The sequence below is a fragment of the Gouania willdenowi genome, chromosome 11, assembly GCF_900634775.1.
Source record: "Gouania willdenowi chromosome 11, fGouWil2.1, whole genome shotgun sequence".
In the NCBI taxonomy this organism is placed as follows: domain Eukaryota; kingdom Metazoa; phylum Chordata; class Actinopteri; order Blenniiformes; family Gobiesocidae; genus Gouania; species Gouania willdenowi.
The window spans coordinates 30,931,107-30,954,950 of NC_041054.1; the positions used below are offsets into that span (position 1 = coordinate 30,931,107).

Sequence of the window (23,844 nt, forward strand, 5' to 3'; positions counted from 1 at the left end):
TCATACTTTGTGAATACATATACAGGTAGTAGGTATTACAGTTGTTCAGCATGAATCATGGTCTGCTGTACCTCGTAAAGGGCAGGCTAGTTTTTTTAATCATGGATTATGTTATGAAGATTATTTGTAATAAATAAATAAATAAAGAGGTATAGCCTTGATTTAAGTCTAACATGAAGAGAAACAAATTAGATGACAGATAATTGTTTCTGTGTATTTTACAGCTGATTTAAGACATTTAGTAATGGAGAGCTTAATTGTAATTGACTTTCAGGGGGAAAAAAATAATAGTAATTTAATTGTAATAAAAAAAAAATGCTGGTCAACGTAATCATAATTTAATTGTAATTGAACATGGATAATTGAAGACGTAATTGTAACTGAAAACAATAGATCCCAACCCTGAGTGAAAGTAATCAATATATCGACAATCTTAAAGGATCATAGGACAGAACGTATAAATGAGTAATTATAGTTCAGCAGATTAATTACATATTTCAAGAGAATCTTTCACTTTGGTATAAAAACATGACATTTGGCACAGATACTCTCTAAGGGCCACTATCTTAGAAAAAGGCGTTGGCCAATCAAAAATTCAAGTCAAGACTCCGCCCATTAGAGGCGAAACACTCAATCGCCTCAAAAAACTTGGGAAAAATCCAAAAATGCTTGGATCTGACAAAGCGGAACGTCTAGTCCGTCTGAGTCGGAATATGTGCATCACACACGGGCAGAGTTAGACCTGCGCCCGCTAGAGGCAAAACACTCAATCACGGTAAAAAAATAGCTTATTTTGTAAAAAAATGTGGCACCAGCGGATGCGTTTTATTCCCCCCGAGCCCAAATATGTGGTTTGTTTTCAGCTAGAGACTGAATTGCGCCCAGAGGAGGGTGCATAAGTTTGGTGTTTTCCTGCACCAGGGGTAACCTCAGTCAATGGGAGAAAGCAGTATCAAAGTCACTCCCTTTTGCTAATACTCCTCTGAGGTTACCCCGATGCAGGAAATCACCAAACTTCCACAGCCTCGGGAGGACCAGACCTTTCCACTGACACTTTGTTTGACCAGATCCAAGCATTTTTTAGTTATATAATAACCATTGAATAGCAATGGCGGCCATCTTGAAAAATGGCCATCATACTTTTTCCAAAATAGTGGCCTTTAGAAAGTATCTGTGCCAAATGTCATGCTTTTATACCAAAGTGAACCATTCTTTTACTAATCTGCTGCACCATTAGTGTAACTGCAGTCATCAGCTAAGCAGCTGCGGGAACATCAACTGTTTACAGCTGATCACTTACTGCATACCTGTCAAGTTTTGGATTTGAAAATAAGGGAAATTTTCTGGAGCCCAGTACGATCCGCCCCAACCAAGCTCCAGTATCTCTTATATTTTAATATAGATGTACAATAAATCTAAAATATCCACTTATCAACCACTTACTAAATATAATGATGTGATTATAATCTGGTAGGTCGACCTTTATTAACATTAAAATGCTGTGAACATTCCTACTGGACAAACTGGTGAGGAAGGCAAGTTCTGTTGTTGGCACAGAGCTGGACAGCCTTACATCTGTGGCAGAGAAACGGACTCTGAACAGGCTACTGTCCATCATAGACAATCCACACCATCCACTGCACAGCGCCATCTCCAGGCAGAGGAGCAGCTTCAGTGACAGACTGCTGTCATTGTCCTGCTCCACTGACAGACTGAGGAAATCGTTCCTCCCCCACGCCATGCGGCTCTTTAACAACTCTGGGGGGGGGCGATAAAATCAACCATAGAACACTGGACTTAATGCTAATCACACCATGCACACTCTGTCACACACGCACTTTATCACACACACACATCTACTGTATCTTGCACACTGTCATCTGCACAACTGCACTTCAACTGGACTGGCACACACTATACTGTATTTCGATATTATACCATTATATTTTACCTTAGTACTTTCTTTGCACTGTTTTAAATTTTTTTCTTAATTTTTAAATTTTTAAATTTCTACATTGTACTTTCCCTGCATGCCCCTGTGTTCCCATACCTGTAAGCTGCTGGAACTGTGAATTTCTCTTGGAGATGAATAAAGTATCTATCTATCTATCTATCTATCTAGGGCTGGTGATATGAACCAAAACTCATATCTCAATATATTTTCTCTAAATGGTGAAATATGATATAAATCTAGATAATTTTATTAAATAAAGTCTGACCAGAAAAACTATTCTGGGTTAAATTTGCTGATGTAAAATGTTACAGAGACATTTATTAATAAACAGCTGATCAATATGTGACACTTATTAATCATCTAACTGAGCTTTACATGTTGTTCTGAGAAGTAAAAGCAGCGACTCATAAAACTAGTATTTTGATACATAATAAGCTATAGATATATGTATATATGAAATATTATAGTTTTCTATATCACCAAAATAGAAAACTCAATACATCTTGAATCTCGATATATCGCCCAGCCCTAATTCCTAAATTATAAAACAACCTAAATAAAAACATAAATGTGTATATGAATCACATGTGTTTATTTAATATATTTACAGTTTATATACAAGTCAACACGTTACATATTTACTGTTAATTTCACATTGTTTGTCTTTAAGTTAGACATTAACATTTTATTTTATTATATTTTATTATAATTTCTCATACTCACTCATGTGGTTCTCTGGTATTCACTAATGACTTATTAGACACATTTATTACAGACTTTACATTATTTAACACTTTATAAACAGTGTATATTTGTGGAGCTTGTGATTGGATGATTTTTCATGGTGACTTACGTGGTTCCTTCTGCTGTGGTAGACGTTAAAATATCAGTTATTAATCTAACAGAACGTGTAACTGTGTCACATCCTGATGGTCTTTATGAAGATAAACTCTATGTTATATTTTACAATGTATTTACACCAGTTCTTTGTTTTTATCACCAGAACGTCTTCATTCATCATCTCTGTTCTGAGTTCTAATCTAATCTAATCTCATCTCATCTCATCTCATCTCATCTCATCTCATCTCATCTCATCTCATCTCATCTCATCTCATCTCATCTCATCTCATCTCATCTCATCTAATCTCGTGAGAACTGTCATTCAGGCCATTTCAAGTGGCAGTTCTTGAGATGCTAGTGACGGCGTTCAGTTTAATAAGGCATCTTTGAATTATTATTACATTAAATAATGGCTGGCTCACCTCAGATTTATCAGTGGGGGGTCTTGGGGTTGGGGGTTGGGGGCGGTGGCGGAGTGGGCCAGCTCCTCAGCTTCTCGGTGCTTTCTCTGGTGTGTATGTGGGGGGCGGTGGCTGCCTCTTGGCTTGGTGTCTTGGGGGCGTCTGGGGGGCTGCTCGGCCGGGGGGGGGGTTGCCTGGGCTCCCTGGCCCCCGTTCTTTCTGCTATTCTGGCGGCGTCCTCGAGTCCAGGGCAGCGCTTGGGTTTACAGTGGCAGTTTCTTGCACATACGTCGGTCTACGATGCACTAGCCTTGGACTGTGGGATAAAACTTGTAGTCGGCCTAACTTTAGACACGTTGATCCTAAATACCTGTTTCAGGTATTACCACTCACTCCTTCCCTCTGACCACAACCACCACCATTAGATTTCACGCCTCACGTCTACAACTTCACGTCTCACTTTACAGTAATCAACTCCTCCCCACCCTTCCATTTCTCTTCCTTGAATCGCTCCTCCCTGCTCTCTTCCCCCCTAAATGCATTCATTATTCAATGTTAATTATTCAACACGTTGCTGCTCTGGCTCTGTTCCCATAACGTGTTTTTATGTGTTTGTGCAATATCAGTCAGTTCTCCAAGATTATAACCATTTACGTCCAAAGGCAGCTCTCTACGCTGCCTTTGGACATAACCGTGCTATGCTAAATGCTATATGTAAGTTCACAGTACATTAGTGAATTGATCCCATGTGACCGCTGCTGCTACGTTCTCTAGCTAGTGGGCGGGATAACACTACAGTCAGGATGACAGCGCTAGAGATGATAAAGAAACTTTGTTTTGAGGAAAAACGACAGCTTTTAAAAGATGGAGACCAACACCTGAGCTACCAGAGCTTCAGCAAAGGTAAGGTAAGGTCAGAACATTCTTGGTACTTTCTACAGTGAATGGAACAAAAGGAAGGATTGACTTTGTGGATGCTCCTCACTGAGGCTGTTCTGAGTTGTTGTTGTTGTTATTTTCTCCATGTTTCTGTGTTTCCAACACAAACAACAGATGTGCTGCTGTGTCATGAGATATATCTTGTTGGAGAGTATGGAGGCTATATTAAATAATTGTTTATGTTTCTTTAATGGTGTTTATGATGCTGATTTTGTTAGATGTTAAATACTTGTTCATGTGGATCTTGTTAGGTTGTTTTTTTCGTGTAATGAATTTTATATTTTGATAAGTGCATTGAGATGACTTTGTTGTAAATTGAGCTATACAAATAAAGTTGAATTGAACTGAATTGAATTAACACTTTCCAGCAGAAACATATGAAATTGTCATTGGTGGTCTCGATTTGGAACGCCCTGCCTACCCAACCCTAGTGGTCATGGCACGTCACTAACGGTGATCGATAGTGAAGGTCACCTGATCGCTAAAGCTTCACTCACACCACACCTGCGTCTACGTGTGACTGATGTATTTATGTTTGTTAGGTGCACATCCAGGTGTGGCGTAGGTGTGTGTACACTTTAATGTGTATGTACATTAAAGCGTCTGCAGATGTGTTAACACTTCTACAAGCACACATGCGGACGTGACTTGTGCATTGTGCCCGTCTACCCATTCTAAGTCTATGGGAAATGTAAATCAGACGTACAGACGTGCAGGCGCAGGGTACGTGTTCGTTTACGTGTTCAATAGACTGGTGTGTATGAATTTAGAAGCGATCCACCGCCCATACACACACACACACTTAATGAGCAGTGTCAATCACAAACTACCACAAACAGAAGGAATGAGAATAATAAGACAATACATTTATTAGTAAAAGTTTCAAACTGATACATTTTAAACGTGCAAAGCAACAAAAAACATGATTAAATATTTGTAAATGATTCATAAATGTTGAAGTGTTTCTTCATGCACACCATCAACCCTCCATGGTCTGAGCTTTGGAGTGAAAACATGGTATTATTTTATTTCATCCACTAATGTTTCTGTATGTAACCCTACGACTGGTATAATGTCGTCATTATAGAAACACTTTCATATGTGTTAAATAATAGAAGAGCAGAGTACAGTAGTTCTTCTTTCAATAGCTCAATGTATTTCATCTAAAATAACGGTCACATGGTTTCTACCAACCAATCGGTGTCATGTTTATCATTAAATGTATTATTCTGATCACTTCTGTGCTAATAAAGAGTTTAGTGCAGGTTTAAGAAAAATGGCATTTTCCTCTGAACAGGAAGCACAAACACTGCGTCTACCTTCAGCCCTTTCATCATCATCATCATCATCATCATCATCATCATCATCAACATCATCATCATCATCATCATCATCATCATCATCAATCTAACAGTTTATTTACAGTAAAGCAGTAAATAAACAGCCTGAGATCAAAGGACAACATGTGACTATGATAGAAAGCAGGAGAACAAAGTGTCTCACATTTCTTCTGGAATATCTTGAAGATCTGAAAAAGACCAAGAAAAGAATGAAGAGTTGAGCAGAAAAAAAATCACTTTTATTTAATTAAGCTGTTCTTCCTCTTTCTTTTTTTTTTTTCACAACTTTATTTATTGAATTTTTATCACACAGAACCCAACATACAGCGGTGGTTAAATACTGCGAGTCACATTTTCAAATAAACAGTTGTATGTTTACCACCCCACCCTCCTCCCCACCCAGGGCCAGATAACAGCAAACACACACCACACACCAACACACACACACACCACACAATTACACACAATAGATTGAGAAAAACAAAGATGAGAGAAAAACACACACAGCACACAAAAAAAAAGAAAGAGGAAGAACAAAATAAAATAAAAATAAATAAAATAAGTACAGCAGAGCAATTAAAGAGAAAAATTAGATAGACAAACTTATTACTCATCCTCCGGACCAAAAGGAATATCTAGAGAGTCGATATATTGCACAAAAGAATCCCATGTGTCATGAAATGTTTTCACATAGCCATTGACTGAACACCTCAGCTTCTCAAGCTTCAGGTTATACAGTACCTCTTTAACCCACCGGATATGTGAGGGGGGACGGGGGAGCCTCCAAAGAAGCAAAATTATTTTACGGGCCAGGAGAGTTGTAAATGCCAGGGCTCGTTTAGATGTTCTAGGTAGCTGCGCATTCGGAGAAATACCAAAAATTGCAGACAGAGAATTTGGAGCGATAACGCAGCCATAGGCTCTACTCAGTGTTTCAAAGATATATGCCCAGAACGGTCCCAGTTTGGGACATGACCAGAACATGTGCACGTGATTTGCTGGGGACAGATTACACCTGCCACAGGAATCGCTTACAGATGAATACATTTTGGACAGTCTAGCATTAGTGTAGTGGACCCTGAAAAAAACCTTACATTGTATAAGTCTGTGACGGGCACAAATGGAAGATCCGTGAATAAGAGACAGAGCGGAGTTCCATTGTTCTTCAGTCAGTCTTACATTAAGGCTTTCCTCCCAAACATTCTTAATGGCCGTAAGGGATGAGGAGGATGCTAACCAAATAGACTTGTACGGAACAGAGATGCATCCCTTAACCACAGGGTCTACACACAAAACAGTGTCTAATGAGGTTTCGGGAGGACGATTTGGGAAGTGAGGAAAAAGTTTTTTAACAAAGTTCCTAACCTGAAAAAAACGGAAAAGATGATGCCTTGGGAGGCTAAATTTAGTGGAAAGCTGTTCAAATGAAGAAAACACATCGTCTGTATACAAATCTTTGACTGACTTTATCCCATTGTTAAACTAGACCCGGAACACTGGATCAGTTCTGGATGGTTCGAAGGCACAGTTCTTGTAGACAGAGGTCAAAGTCGAAGGGCCTGAGAGCCCAAGTTGTTTTCAGTACTGATTCCAAATCTTTAACGAGGTCACACTACAGGGCAACCTACTAGGCACGAGAGTGGAAGTGGGAGTTGTGAGCATAAAAGCGAACGCAGTGAGAATGGAGACAGTTTCCTTTCCAACTGTACCCAACACGGCAGCAAATCCGGCTCCTCGTGCATCCAAAACAGAAGCTTCTGTATGTTAGCTGACCAATAATAAAACCTGAAAACTGGCAAGGCAAACCCACCTTTGTCCCTAGGGGACTGCAAAACCAATTTAACGAATTCTGGGTGGTTTGCCGGCCCATAGGAACGTTGAAATCAGCTTGTCCAACTTGTCAAAAAAAGACTTGCTGAGAAACCACGGGAAGGTGCTGAAACAGATATAAAAACCTCGGAAGAATCACCATCTTAACCAGACTTATCCGACCAATGAGTGAGAGGGGCAATGCCGACCAGCGGTCAAAGTCCCCCTCAGTTTTGTCGATCAGAGGACCGAAATTATTGCAATATAGGTCTGAAAGAAAATGAGAAATGTGGATACCCAAATATCGAAAGCCAGCAATTGAAAATTGAAATGGCGATATGGAAGTAGAGACCTTCTTGGCAGGATCGTTGATGGGGAACAACTCACTCTTTTGATAGTTAAGTTTGTAACCAGACACACTACATAGTCATTTAGAATGTTAAAAATTGTGGGAAAAGAGAGGCAGGGTCTGAGACGTAAAGAAGAAGATCGTCTGCGTACAACGACACCTTATGCACTGTACTCCGCACGTGTGATGCCTTTAAAGTTAGCCTCTGAACGAGCCAAAGGGCTAGGGGTTCTATTCACCAAAACAAATAACAAAGGGGAAAGTGGCAACCTTGCCTAGTGCCACGATGTAAAGAGAAATAACGAGATAGTGTATCACCCGTCCTAAACAGACGCCCTCGGGGAAGAATAAAGAAGTTTGACCCAGTCAAGGAACGCTTCACCCAGCCCAAATCTGGACAGCACCCCCAAACAAAAAGCCCCATTCGACCCTATCGAAGGCCTTCTCTGCGTCACGTGAGACCACCACCTCCGGTACCAAGGAACTTTTAGAGCTAATGATGTTAAGAAGGCGTCTGGTATTGGATGACGAGTGCCGACCAGGCATAAAGCCAGTCTGGTCTGGTCCAATAATAGGTGGTAAAACGCACTGCAGACGAGAGGCAAGAATCTTTGAAAGAATTTTAAAGTCGACATTTAGAAGAGATATTGGCCTGTAACTGCCGAAAGCAGGGGTCCTTGTCCTTCTTGAGAAGCAATGAGATAGTGGCCTCCGACAAGGTGCCTGGGAGACGGCCAAGGGCAAAGGCCTCATTATACATGTCTCTCAGAATGGGACAAAGTGAGGATGAAAAAGCCTTATAATATTCAACCGTGAAGCCATCGGGTCCAGGGGACTTGCCACTCTGGAGTGCACCAATTGCCCCCCGAACCTCCGCCAAGGTGACTGGGGCACCTAAAATCTCTGCTTTAACACTTTCAACATGAGGAAAGTCAATCCCGTCCAATACGGCATCGGGCGGAAGAGGAGCATCTGAAGTATAAAGAGCAGCATAAAACTCTGCGAAGGTTTTGTTTATCTCATTTGGATCTGTTATGGTTACCCCAGAGGTAGACTTAATCATTGGGATGAGTCTAGCAGAAGCCTCAGCCCTGGCCTGATGCGAAAGAAGCTTCCCTGCCTTATCACCAGATTCATAAAAGCGTTGTCTGGATTTCAGGAGCAGAGTTCTGACCTTTGTGGTAGAGGCCAGGTCAAAATCCATCTGTAGAGTAACACGTCTTTTGTAGAGAGAAGGATCAGGATTAATAGCATATAATTCGTCAACCTCCTCAAGATCCCTTAGAAGACCAGAAATGGTAGAAGTCTCCTCTTTTTTCCTACTAGAAACAAATGAGATGAGCTGACCTCTGATATAAGCTTTAGATGCTTCCCAGAGAATGCCCCTACTTATATCAGGTGAATCATTAACATCCATAAATAGAGAAATTTGGGACTGTATGAATTGTCTATAACATTCCTCTGCCAAGAGCACAGAATTGAACCCACACACCCTAGGCGAACCAAAATTGAATTGAATATTTGGGAAAGCAGCAAAAATGTTTGTAATGAAGGAGCTGTTGTCCCAATTAGGGCCGTACACACATACTGATAAAAGAGGTGTACCCTGAAGCATTCCAGAAATCAGAACATATCTGCCATTGGAATCGGTAACAGAGTTATTCATCACAAATGGAATACCTTTTCTAATAAGTATAGCAACACCCCTTGCTTTACTATTAAACGTGGAGTGGTACACCGCCCCAACCCAGTTCCTCCTAAACCGCGTGACTTCTTTATCAAGCATGTGAGTCTCTTGAATAAAACATATGTCAACTCTAAGCTGATTCAAGTGCGCCATTACTCGCCCCAACTTTGTAGCAGTCCCCAGCCCCCTCACATTCCACGATACAAACCTAAGAGCAGTGTGGGTAGAGGTCATACCTCAGCGATAGAATTTTGTTGATATGACACAGGTGGGCACAGCTGGGATTCTGAGCACATGAGGAATAAAACTGGCACCTGAAGATGAGAGCAAAGGTGACAAGTAATAAAATGTGTAAAGCAACATCCAAATAGAGAGGGACTGAGAGAAAAAAAACAAAAAAAAAAAAAAAAAAACCCAGGGGAAACCCAAGCATACACACATACCACACAACAAAGAACAAGAACTCAAACTCCCTTGGCCTAAAACACTCCCATGCGTCAAAGAAATAATGTGTCCATTGCACAAAGGTGTAAACAACACCAACAGTAGAACTTCCAGTTTGAATGAAAGAAAAGTCACAACTCCCCGATTGTAAGGCATTAGAATTATGGTAACTTCACAAAAAAAAAAAAAAAAAAAACCTTTGCCCCAATTAAAGATCCATCAACAATTGTAAATAGAATAGTGAGGACTGAAGAAAGAGATGTCTTTCAATAACTTAAAAGGAACGTCGCTGTTTGTAGCCCCAGAAGTAAAAAAAAAAAAAAAAAAAAAAATGCAAATACTTTAAACATAGCTACAGCATATTAAACGAGAAGGTAGATAGAAGCCAGCTGAGGAATGACAACTATGCTGTAAAAAGTCAAACTTTCCTCGAGTGAGTCACATTGCTAAAAATATAGCAGCCAGGTAGCATTGAGGCTAACAGTCATAAGCTAAAGAAAAGGGCTAATATGCTCGGTGACCACGGTGACCAGGAAAAACAAGGTACAAGTCAATTGTCTACCGGTGGTCCCGCATCCTGTCGTTCTCTTGCGTGGCTTCCTTCACGGAGGGGAGAAATTTCCTCGTCCCATCTTGGAGTACGATAGATAGCCTAGCTGGGTACCGCAGGGCAGGCTTGAGGCCTAACTCGTACAGCCGCTTCATGACGCCTCGGTACGGGGCGCGCTGCTCCAGAACCGCGGGGGGGGTAGTCCTCCACATAATGGATAGGGACGTCTTTGTACTTCAGCTTGCCCCTCAGCCTGCGAGCTCCTTGCACCACACGTTCCCGAGCTTGGAAGTTATGGAAACAAACGAGAACAGGCCGGGGCCTGTCAGAGGGGCCTGGTTTAGCAGTGAGCGTGCGATGAGCCCTGTCCAGCTCTGGTGGTGATGACAAAATGTCGATGCCAAGCATATCAAAAAGCAGCTGTGAGAAGAAATCTGTCGGCTTGGTAGACCTCTCGATGTTTTCTGGGAGACCCAGTATCCGAACGTTGTTCCTCCGGCTTCGGCCTTCGAGGTCCATCACTGTGGCTTTTAGTTTAGCATTCTCGGCTACCAGCGCATTTAGCGTAGCCTGGGCACCCGTAAGATCTGCACTGGTGGCGTTAGCGAACAGCTCCAGGCTGGAAATACGCTGTTTGTGGTCATCGACGGTTGTTTGAACACTATCCAGCTTGGCCTCATACCTCGTGTAGGTGTCTTTAATCTCCGTCAGACGTTCAGCTTTATGCTCCGCTAGCTTCGTTGTTAGCAATGCGGTAATTGTGCTAATAATGCTAGCCAAGTCCTCTCGTTGTTCCTGATCTTCCCTCTTCCCCTTTCTCAAAATTTCCAAAATAGTAGGCACAAATCACTCCAACAGGGGCAAAACTGAACGAAAACAAAGTCAAAGTTGGTGACTAACCATGTAGAAGTTATAAAAGTTCGGGAGCATACACAAACGTGACTACTCCATAGATGCAAACCCGGAAGTCTGTTCTTCCTCTTTCTAAATGTTTGTTGCAGGTAAAGTTATATCGAAGTTAAAAAATACGCTGCTAAAGCCTCGCGTCGTTGCTTCTTAAAGTGAACCACATTGTGTTTGGTCAGTGGGCGGAGCTTCACTATTCCTGTGGATTTGTTTCCCTTTATTGATTTTACATTTGAGAGATGCTAATGCCAATGCTAAGTTTCAGTCTTCATCCTCTATCGGTCTGATAAATAGAATTTCCCTGAGGTGGAAGCGGCACAATGAAGCTGATGTTTGTTCATGTAAATATACTCATTAAATATTCAATAGTTTCTAAAAGACATTTTAAAAAAGATAATCACTGTAAAGGTTGAGACTTTTTTATAAACTGTGTTGTTGGGACCAACCTGAGGTCACACTGTGTGATTTATCAAACATTGGTATCCGACCAATCTCAGCGTACAAATGATCAGGTGTTGATAAATGTGGCGGCTGAATTTCATCGTCATTAATATGTTACGCCCTCAAATATTCCAGGTTCGGAGGCTCCGCCCACTCAGGTCAAACAAACACTGGCAAAGAAAGAAACGTTTCCGAGATGAAAATCATGATCCTCACAGCTGAGGTGAAGAAACCTTTGACCTTTGCTCAAGGTCAAATTTAAGGTCAAAGGTCAAACTTCTGTTTTCCTGCATTATTACTTTTAATTCAATCAGTAAAAAGAACAAACTTGTCAACAAATATGTATTTGCTTTGCGGATACAGGTGTTTTATTTAGTTTTAATAATCTGTTTAGATCTGTTCTGAATGTGTGTCTGATTGTGATGAATGCTCCACTAATCCACTCAGATTATCGTACACGAGCTCAAACCAGACGTGAGATCTGATCGTAGCGTACAATCACGTCACAACTGATAAATACTGACGTCTGGATGAATTTGGTGGAACGGTCGTCGTACGATCAGATGTTGAACGGACCAACGGTGGATAAATAAAGGTCATGTGACTCACCTTTAGAGCTTTCTGATGCAGAACCACCATCATCATCTTCATCATCATCATCTGACGTCACCTGGACTTCTACATCACTGCCATCCTGGAAGTCTTCTGATTGGTGCACAGCTTTAGGGGCGTGTGCGTCTCCCCTGGTACAATAATCTCTGCCAGGTCGGCGGGGCGGGGCCTAATGGACCACAGATCAACACATGTGCTCGCTACACACACCATGTGACCTGCAGTGTTGGTCACACATAGGCTGTGTCCTAATAGTCCCTCCTATCTCCTTTCCTATCCACTTTTCCTTAACCCAGGAAGTGTTTAAGTGGCGACCATAATAAGGAGTGTTCCAATTCTCTAAAAGCTAAGGAAAGGAGACTCAATGCTTCCTTTCTAATCTCCCTAAGCCTAGGAAACACTGATACATCCTTTACCAAAGGAGACCACATGATGGCCCAGGGCGGCGACAACGTTTAAAGGGACCCGCTCATCAGAGTGTTCACGGAAACTCACGATGACTGAAAAGGGACACAGATCATGAAAATGACCAATCCAATAATACGCCTTAAACTACTTTAAATAATCTAAAACCCATATTTTATAATATGCAGCCATATTATCAGATTATAACTGACATAAAACAGACACTATGGATCAGAGACATTTTTATCCACATTATATTTTATTTAACATATTTCATTCACCGAGGAATGCTTAGTATGGTTCTACATGTGTATCTCTACGTTTTGTAGGCCTATATCCGGCATAAATATAACAATTTCATAAAGTCCTACTTATTTTTGATGAATGTATTAATTATATATCATAATAATGGATGAATAACAGATTTTATAGAATCATATTTTGTAAATAAGTGGAAATAAACAGTATTTAATGCCTCCTGATTAGTTTTATTTTAGTTTTGATCATTTATGGTCATCATCTCCCTCCTGATGTCAGATCAAGACCCTCATATTTTCACTTCATGTTTTAAATAAAATATTTTTAATCATCATTTTGTCTGTTTTTTGTGTCAATTAGTGTATTTTGTTGTTGTTTGTTCTTTTAAATTTAAATATGTTTTTCTCTTATTTTGTGTGTTGTTGGTATTATTTAAATGATATCATTTAGTGTTTCTTTGTTGTCATTTTGTGAGTTGCTGGTAATATCTAGAATTATTATAATTTTTACTAAAATTAAACATTATAAAACCTCATATTTTTTGTGCTTTTATTTGTAAATTTTTCCCCATCTGTCTCTCTCAACTACCCCCTCTAGTGCCATCATGTACCCCTGGTACACGTACCCCCATTTGAGAAACACTGACCTAGTGGAAGTGCGTCTGATTGTCTAAACAAAGTGATGGTCTTTCCCTAACTCCTTTAGGAAGTCTCCTAACACCTTTCCTTAACCATGTGATGTCATCCATGGGGTTAAGGAAAAGTGGATAGGAAAGGAGATAGGAGGGAATATTGTCTGGTATGAATGTGGTGGTTTGTACTGCACCTGGTCTCTGAGCAGTGGGGGCCCTGGGGGGGCAGCAGTGCAGACCTTCAGGTGTCGGACCTCCTTCTCCAGTCGGACTCGGGCCTTCTCGCTGTCCTTGAAGCGCGTGTCAGCGTCTCTGAGCCTCAGCAGCTCCTCCTGCAGCAGACTGTGCTGCCTCTGCAGCAGAGCCAGTTCTCCCATGGTGGACTCAGCGCTGGGGTTACGAGGACCTCCGTCCCTCCACTGGGACCGCCACCCTCCTGTTGGAGATGCTGCCACCGTCTCCGGGGGCTGGAGCAGCAGCTCCAGGATGGAGTCTTGTTTGATAACCGCACCCTGTTTGAAAAAAGAAACCCTAATCCCTCTGTCCATGATCCATAATCCCTCTGTTCATAAATTTCAAATTTATTTATTGGAGGATATGCCCCTTGAGATGGAACATCTCGTTTTCGAGGGGGTCCTCAACTTACATAAAGATGAACAAACAGCACAGAGTCCTGTTCAAACTCACCTGGAGTGCATGGAGATAAACACCCAGGTTGACCAGCCTCTGACAGACCTCCTGAAAAACAAGATGAGCATGTTGAAATGTTTGTGAGAAACACACACATACACACACATACACACATACACACACACACACACACACATACACACACACAGTGCACGTGGTATGGAGCGTACTCACTGAAGGCAAACGTGCGTCCTGACTCCTGATGCAGTCCTTTGGAAGGTAAATAAAGATTAGTCGTCTAGTTAGTTACCAATCAATACAAATACATACAATAAGATCAAAGTCAAAGTGTCTTTATTCATCTGTGTGTGTGTGTGTGTGTGTGTGTGTGTGTGTGTGTGTGTGTGTGTGTGTGTGTGCGTGTGCGTGCGTGCGTGCGTGCATGTGTGTGTTTGAGTGTGTGTTTGTAATGTACATCAACAATAGAAGATAAATAAACCTCTATAGTGACTGATCAATAAGTAACTGATCAATAATGATCATTAAGTAGCTGATATGTAACTACAGAACGATCTCCTGGTCAGTACTCCTCAGACTGCCCTAAACAGGCCAGATACCACAGCACACTGATGGACTGATAGCATTCACCAAGGTCTGTGCCTGAGGAGGCTCTGCTATGTTTTGACTACCGCTATCAGCTACATACACTGAACAGCAGTCTGTTCACCAAAACCCTTTGATTTATTCAACCCTGAGTCAGCATCTGACCAGCAACCCTAAAGCTAGACTCTGACTCATTCATCCAAAACCACCACAACAGTTGGAGGCTTGTCTCCACATCCAAATAATTAGATAATGACTTTTCTTCTTAATAACACAAAGACTCCAAATCAACCATGAAACACATCGACTGTAAACACTGCAACACCTCAAACTTCAAGTATTTTAATGTTAAACGTAGCCTATCCTAACATGTCCAAAGCTTTATTAAAGATGGTAAAGTATGTGACGTGCTCATCTAAAGCTTACCTTTGAAGTGAGGAAATAAGCGCCTCCATTGATCTGCAGATCCTGATCACCTAATCACAAACACAGAACATTCAAGCATTTAATTACAGGAGACAACATCAGTAGGACCTTAACCTGACATGGGACGACATGCACGAACATTCATGGTTAAAAAAATCAAAAATGTGTCCAAGTTCTAAAAAACTTTAGATTTCCTTTGATTTGTTTAAAATCAATGACACAGTATCTGATCTTTTCCTCCTACTGTACATTTGTGAGCGCTAGTGTGAAACGTACTAATACATTAAAAATGAGTTAAAATCATTGATGACTCACTGTTGTCGCTGAGCTCCATGTGGTTATGGTGGCACAGGATGGGCGTGTCTATAGTTGATCCCAGAAGAAGTTCACTTATTCTGTCCACTGAGGAAACACTCATGTACGGTTACATTTACATGAACACAACAGCAGTGTATTTACCACAATTAAATGATAATAATAATAATAATCATAACTAGAATATTTGCATTTCCTGAAGAAAATACAAGTGATATTAACATTAGCATTAGCTCGCATTACCATTATCTGGCATTACCATTGGCATTAACTAGCATTAACAATAGCATAGCATTAGTCTAGTGTTAACATTAGCCTAGCATTAGAATTAAGCTAACTTTACCATTAGCACTAAACTAGCATTAGCCTAGCATTAGCGCTAACATTATCCTAGCATTGACATCAGCCAAGCACTAGAATTAGCCTAGCGTTAGCATTAACCTAGTGTTAGCATTAGCTGAACATTAGCAATTAGGTTGAAAAGCATTAAAAATGTTGAAAAATGTTGAAAAAATGTTTAAAAAATTGAAAAAAATTGAAATGGGTTGATAAGGTTGAAAAAAGTTGAAAACAGGTGAACAAAGATTTAAAAAAGTGGCAAAAAAGTTGAACAGGGTAAAAAAAAAAAAGGTTAAAAAAAAGTTGAAAAAGGTTGAAATAGTTGAAAAAAGGTTTAAGAAGTTGAAAAATGTTTTTAAAAAAGTTGAAGAAAAAGGTTGAAATGGGTTGAAGGTTTTAGCTGACAGTGAACAGCTGAACATGTTAAAGGTTGAAATCAGTTGAAAAATGTTTTTAAAAAGTTGACAAAGGTTGAAAAGGTTGACAAAAGTTGAAAACAAGTTGAAAACAAGTTGAAAAAGTTGAAAAAGGTTGAAATGGGTTGAAGGTTTTAGCTGACAGTGAACAGTTGAACATGTTAAAGGTTAAAATCAGTTGAAGTTCAGAGTTGAAGGTTTAAAATGTTTAAAATATGAATAAAGAAATGAAAATGTCTCCTGTATCTTCACTAATTAAAAAACACAAATATAACAAAGCAAAGTGAGAATTAATGGTTAGAAAATCGTGCACGTGAAGCCTGTACATGTTGGAGAAATATAAACGTATATAATCCTACCACTTGTAATATCTACATACTTTACTTATTCCTAGACATTAATCTTCTCATAATATACACATATTTACACTATAAAAAGAGACATATGATATATATATAATTATACAACTCATATGCACTATACATTCATCCAAACGTACACATACTGTATATATACACACCTATTTATAAAATTTTATTCCTTTATCACTTGTACTCCAATAAGATAGATTTTATGTATTTATGTTAAATTGCTCTAACTTTAGATATTTTTTATTTCAACACACAAACTGTTCCATAACCTGGTACTGCTTACTGACACACTAAATATTATTTTTGCTGTCAGGGTTGCAGTCAATTATAATTGTAATTGCATAATTGGTAATTAATTACAGTTATGGCACAATTCTAATTCTAATTTAAAAAATAATGTTACTATTGTAATTGTAATTTAGTTATAAATGAGTTCATATAATTTACTTTGTAATAATGAATGACATGAAAATTCTATGAAAATTGTCAAATATAATTTAACGTTAAATTGTGGAACTATGTTACAGTTCTATATGTACAGTTCTACACATATGTAGTTGATAATTATTAAAATATGTTTCATATTAAGCTTTACCACATTTTACCATTTAAACAATATATAAATCTAGGGGTACACTGACACAATAAAGGCTCAGATGCTCACACCATTAATATTAAAACCTATATTTTCATTGATTATGAAGCTTAACAAGGTAATCAATAGATAGGAAATACATTAGATGATAGATATTTGTTTTTAGTGTATTTTACATCTGATTTAGGACCCGTTAGCATTAGAGATGCTAACAGAAAGCTAACACAAGGGGAAGGTTAACTTTTATTAGGTTATTTATTTCAGACTCAGTAATTGTGATTAATTGTAATTGCACTTTTGTAATTGAAAAGTTTTTGTTGTGCTTTAAATACTATTTGATTTCTTTTAAAAGCTACAATTTCTTCTAATGTGAGTCATTTTGATTTAGTGAATAGTGGCTCCAAATATATCTCTGTGATTCACGTGTTCAATGGCACTGGGATCAATTTATTATTTCATGTTTTATGTAATCATCACAAAGTAATTGATCACATTGTTGCATTATTTAAAACAGTCTTTGTCTTAACTTCCCCCTTTCTCTTATTTCTGAATCCAAGTCCCTTTTATGTCCGTCTACAACAGTTTGCTCAGAGGAAAAAACATCTACAGATCATAATGATGGAATAAATGGGTGATAACACACATTTTAAAGAATGTTGAATGAATTAAACAGTATTTAGTGCCTAATAAATAGATTTATTTCTATATTTGTTCCTGTCATCTCCCTCCTGATGTGGGACCAACACTGATCTTTGTGTTTTCAGTTTATTTTCTAATCAAGATCAATACTATCATCATTTTGTGTGTTTTTTTTTGTCGCTTTTCTGTGACGCTGGTAATGGTAAGTATTTATGTCTCTCAAATGTGTGTTTTTTTAGTCTTGTTATTTTGTGTATGTTTATTTTTGTGTGATGCTGGTAATAGTATTTTTCTCTCTTTTTGTGTATTTTGCTGTTGTTTGTCTCTTCTTTTTATTATTCAGTGTGTTTTTCTCTCATTTTGCGTGTTTTTTGTTATTGTTTGTGTGGGTTGTTTATATTATTTAAATTATTCTCTCAGTGTGTGTTTTTGGTGTCATTTTGATGTTTCTTATGTCATTGTGTATGTTTATTTTTGTGTATGTTTATTTTTGTGTATGTTTATATTTGTGTATGTTTATATTTGTGTATGTTTATTTTTGTGTATGTTTATTTTTGTGTATGTTTATATTTGTGTATGTTTATTTTTGTGTATGTTTATTTTTGTGTATGTTATTTTTGTGTATGTTTATTTTTGTGTATGTTTATATTTGTGTATGTTATATTTGTGTATGCTTATTTTGTGTGATGCTGGTAATAGTATTTTTCTCTCTTAGTGTCTTTTTGTGTATTTTGTTGTTTTTTGTCTCTTCTGTTTATTATTCATCATATTTTTCTGATATTTTGTGTGTTTTTGTTGTCGTTTTGTGAGTTGCTGGTAATATTTACTATGATTATTAACTAAAAATAAAACCCCATATTCTTACTGCTCTCTCTCGTACCCCCTGTAGTGCCATCGCGTACCCCCATTTGAGAAGCACTGCTGTAGACAGTAACAGAACCACTACAGGACCCGTACCCTCAGCCGTGGCGTCCAGCAGCAGTTTCTCAGCGCGAGGAGCTTGAGGCGTGTCAGCTCTGAACAGGTAGCGAGTGATGGGGGGCTGTAGACCTCTGTGGTCACTCATCACCTCAGCTAGCTCACTGAACAACATCACCCTCTCCTGGAGGATCTCCAACATCTCTCTGTCCTTCTGCTGGAGGTCAGCTGTAGGAGTGGAGGAACATCATCAAACACTGAGACTCTTCTCTGATCCATCCCAACCTCTAACCTTTCAGTCTCCTGAGATGAGCTTTGTGCTCTGGTTCTATGAGGGGGAACTCTTCTCTGGATGGACACCTAAACACAGCAAGAAAACACAACACATTACATCTCCTTGGGTTTGTACTACAAATCTAGATTCCCTCTTATCACGCTAACTTCCAGGATTTAATCAGTGTGTGCTATACTACGAAGCTGGCTAACGTCTTATGGAACTAAGTCACCATGGTAACTTAAGCTGAACGACAAACATGGTCGGGACCAGGTTTTGTTCTGGCTAAGATCTGAGAGAGTACTAAAGCCCCGCCTCCTGACCAATCAGATCTCTTAGAAAATGCTTTCAGACCCAAAAATTAATTAATTAATTAATTAATTAATTAATGTATTCTGTGGTGACGCTGAGAGCCTCAGTCCTGTAGATCATCTAAAATATAAATATATTCCACCTTATGATGTGGGCTGATCTGTATGAACGCAGCATCAGCGCCAGACAAGATAAAAGAGAAAGTGAAACTGCATTAATTATTTTCTGCTTTTACTGCAGTAACAGTGTTGTTTTTGGTCTGATTTATGGATTTTAATTCTTTATTTTTTAAAAGAATTATTCCTCAATTGCGACATAAATTGCTCTCCAGTTTCTTAGTGATTGTGATTGGTCTGACGCTGTAATCTCCTCCTCTGTCACTAGAGCGCACACATAGCCAGACTGAAATCAACTTTCTAAACTTAGCCAGTTGTAATCTAGATTAATAGGACAGCTTCTGTCTGACTGACAATGTTTGGTTTGGTAAAACTAACGGAGATAAATCCAGGATATAATTATCTACCTCTACAGGACAGAAGAAGAAAAACACCACAGCTTCTACGATTTTTCATTTTTCACCAGCACCATCACCCTCTCTCTGTACCTGGCTCCACCCACTACACCACTGGCCTCTCTCTGTACCTGGCTCCACCCACTACACCACTGGCCTCTCTCTGTACCTGGCTCCACCCCCTCTGTACCTGGCTCCACCCACTCCATCCGCCTCGCTCTGTATCTGGCTCCGCCTCCTGTCTGCTCACCTGCTCACTGCGTGCTGAATGTGACGCATCCAGGCATTCTTCTCTTCTTTGGTGGAAGCATGGAACTCATACATCTCAGGAGGGGTGGAGTCACTGATGAGGAACATCCCTCGTTCCTGATTGGCTATGTCCCTCACAATGAGGTTCTGTAGAGGCAGCACTGGAGCTTTGTCCTGTAGAGTAGACAACACAGCAGGAGGAGAACTGACAGTCAAACTCAAGCCATCAACTGCTGTGAGGTAGGTGTGTGTGTGTGTGTGTGTGTGTGTGTGTGTGTGTGTGTGTGTGTGTGTGGTGTGTGTGTGTGTGTGTGTGTGGTGTGGTGTGTGTGTGTGTGTCTGTGTGTGTGTGTGCGCGTGCGTGCGTGCGTGTCCCACTGTTCTCACCAGAGATGGGAAGATGTACTTCTGGTCTTTCTCCTGCAGGAACACCAGGATGTCTGTCATCAGTAACACCTGGATATCTGCATGGAACACACACAATAATAATAATAATAATAATAATAATAATAATAATAGTATAACAATAATAATATTATTAATAACAACAGTAACAATAATAATAATAATAATAATAATAGTATAACAATAATCATATTATTAACAATAATAATAATAATAATCATAGTATAACAATAATAATATTATTAATAACAACAGTAACAATAATAATAATAATAATAATAATAATAAAAATACACTTTCATTCATCTAGGGGGTATGTTCCAAATCTAGATGAACTCTTATCGCGCTAACCTCCGGGATTTAATCAGTGTGTGTTGTCCTACGACATCTTTAGGAGCTAAATCACCATGGAAACTTATGCTGAACGACTAGCCTGCTCGCGAGCAGGTTTTTCTCTGGCTAGGATCTTAGTGAGTGCTAAAGTCCCGCCTCGTGACCAATCAGTTCTCTTAGAAAGCAAGTTGTCCAATAAAAGGTGACGTGTGAACATGTCACTGTTTGGATCTGATGTGAAGCTAACGAGACAGAATATTGAGTCCAATGCAGTCCTTTCATTTACCAATGACATCATTTAGGAAACACAGAGATTTATATCTGATGACTGATAAAGTAAAATCAATAAAATAAGTCAGCTGATAAAACCTGAGTGCATCGGGCGCTTTCACACCAATACATTAATTCATTAATTAATTAATTCATTCATGTATTCTCTGGTGATGCAAAGAGCCTCAGTCCTGCAGGTAATATAACATATACATATATTCCACGTTATCATAAAGGCTGATCTGTATGAATATCAGAGACACAGACAAGTTAAAAAGAGAAGAGAAAGCGAAACTGATTCTTTGTTTATAATCTCAATAATTTAAATATTATTAACACTCATCAATTCCTGCATTAATTACTTTCTGCAGCAACAGTGTTGTTTTTGGTCTGAATTATGTATTTTAATTTTTCATATTTTCAAAGAATTATTCCTTATTTGTGACATTCTACAGTTCCTCCGTGTGATTGGTTTGACGCTGTAATATCCACCTCCGTCACTAGAGCGCGCCAGGTATTCAGACTGAAATCAGCATGTTTAACTCATTCTGTTGTGATCTAGATTAGTAAAACAAAGATGAATCCAGGAAAGGCAGAAGTGTCTTATAAAATCTGACAGGTGCTGTGTATGCTCCTCATAATTCACCAAAATCCATCAAAAATCCAACAACATCTGGTAAAAGATGGATTTTTGGGGTCATCTTAACATCTGCTTGTTTTACTTGGGACGGTTTACAGCCACAGACTCAGACCAGGTTCCTCCATCCACAACAAGTCAACACCTTGTGCATTCAATATTTCTGAATAATGGACGCACAAAGATGTGTGGTGATGTGACTCGTGCGTAATGGCTGCTTACCCAGAAGAACCCGTATCTGGATCTTTCCCATCGAGTGCAGTTCCTTTCTTATCTGTTAACATGCCTGTTGGGTATTTTAAGATGAGGTACAATTCACTTTTTATATTCAACATTTTCATTTAATATTATTTAATGTTGCACTAAAGTCTAAAGTGAATTTTCTTTTAATTTATTACGTGATTGATCCAGCTACGTCACAGAAGTGTTCAGTTTAGGGTTGAAAGTTAAAATAAGGTGAATAAAATAAATAAGGGTAATCCTGGATCTGTTTCATCCAACAGTATTTTGAGGTCAACACAACATATCGTCTTTCCCTAGAGCTGTTAGCATCGGACGCCACTAAAAGCTTTGCCATCTGAGAACGCAAGGCATGATGGGTATTTTTTCACATTGAGTCTTGTTTAGGGCTGGACAGTTATCATGTGTATCAAATATGAAGCAGTTTGAACTTTGCATTTGAGAGTTATATGCATTTTCCTATTATGGTGTGTTATAGTTGCTAACAGTGAACATGACCGTAAATGGCACCAGTCGAAAACGCAAGGCATGATGGGAAATGTTTCAAGGCAGTCATGATTAGGCTTGGGCAAATGTCATTTGTATGTCAGAGTTATAGGGATTTTTTAATTGTGGCGTGCTAACAAAAATTAGCAAAGCAACTTTGCGGCAGCGCCACAACCAAACCATTAAAGATACGCAAATTCCTTCAATGATTTTTAATTTTCAGTGGGTCCTAAGTGTTCTGGCCAAGTTTGATGTGAATCGGATGAAGCGCCTCAGACTAGTTCGCGCAATTGTGTTTCCAGGGTAAAACACTATTTTTGACATTTGACCCAAGATGGGTGACTTCCTGTTTGGTTTTGGGCAGGGTCGTAAATTTTTCACCAGGCCTGAGGTGTGTGCAAATTTAGATGAGACTTTGTGCATGCTCAGGAGGTCAAATTAGAGATCAAAGGCAGGCTGTGTATTATAATAATAATAATAGTAAATTGCAATATTATTTCAAAGTACAGTATAATCTACTGAGCTTTGAAAGTTTCATAAAATGTAAAAAATGTAAGTCTTATTTATATGAGCTTACATGGGTTGACTCCACCCCCTCTCAATAACTACAATAAATACAGAACAACTGCCTCGAGGACCACTAAGGCCATAAGGAGGGGTGACTGTCAGGTCCTTGTGAGAAAAACTAACGTCCTGTCCTGCAAAGTGGAACAGTTTACCAACCACAGCTTTAACACTTTTAAAAGTCATTTAAAGGAGTGGCTCAGATCAGCCCAGACTTGTGACCATAATTGATTTAAACTATTATTTTTATCCTAGGGCCATGTGCAATGCACTACAGCACTTAAAAAAAATAAAAAAGAAAAAAAAAAAAATATATATATATATATATATATATATAGAATAGAATATAGAATAGAATAGAATATAGAATAGAATAGAATATCCTTTTATTGTCCTTGTACAGGGTACAACGAAATTTGAGTGCAACTCCAAGGTGCCAGTGAGAGAAAAAAATATATAAATAAATAAAATAAATATAAATATAAAAAATTTAAATATGCCACAATAATATGTTCCGACAAATACCCAGATAAATACACAGATAGCAGCTTGAATGTACAGATCTACAATAGCAGCAGTATGTATTATTGCACAAGATCAATATGATCAGTATGTGTGAGCGATGTGAGCAGATTTGTTTGTTTCAGTGATAGCTCTAAGAAAGAAGCTATCCCTGAGTCTGTTTGTCCTGGTTTTGTGTGACCTGTACCGTCGGCCCGATGGCCACAGGTCAAACAAGTGGTTA

General features: G+C 39.0%; 1 protein-coding gene across 1 annotated transcript in view; it reads right to left on the reverse strand.

The window, feature by feature from the left end:
* Positions 1-4,979: 4,979 nt before the first annotated feature.
* Positions 4,980-23,844, reverse strand: part of LOC114471827 (rho guanine nucleotide exchange factor 2-like) — a 59,822-nt gene continuing 40,957 nt past the window's right edge. The window contains 11 exon segments of the mRNA XM_028460762.1: positions 4,980-5,662; positions 12,270-12,441; positions 13,761-14,078; positions 14,254-14,304; positions 14,431-14,466; positions 15,226-15,275; positions 15,541-15,627; positions 18,858-19,046; positions 19,111-19,178; positions 20,166-20,338; positions 20,552-20,628. Of these exon segments, the coding sequence (XP_028316563.1) occupies positions 5,634-5,662; positions 12,270-12,441; positions 13,761-14,078; positions 14,254-14,304; positions 14,431-14,466; positions 15,226-15,275; positions 15,541-15,627; positions 18,858-19,046; positions 19,111-19,178; positions 20,166-20,338; positions 20,552-20,628 (1,250 nt within the window). The 3' untranslated portion in view covers positions 4,980-5,633.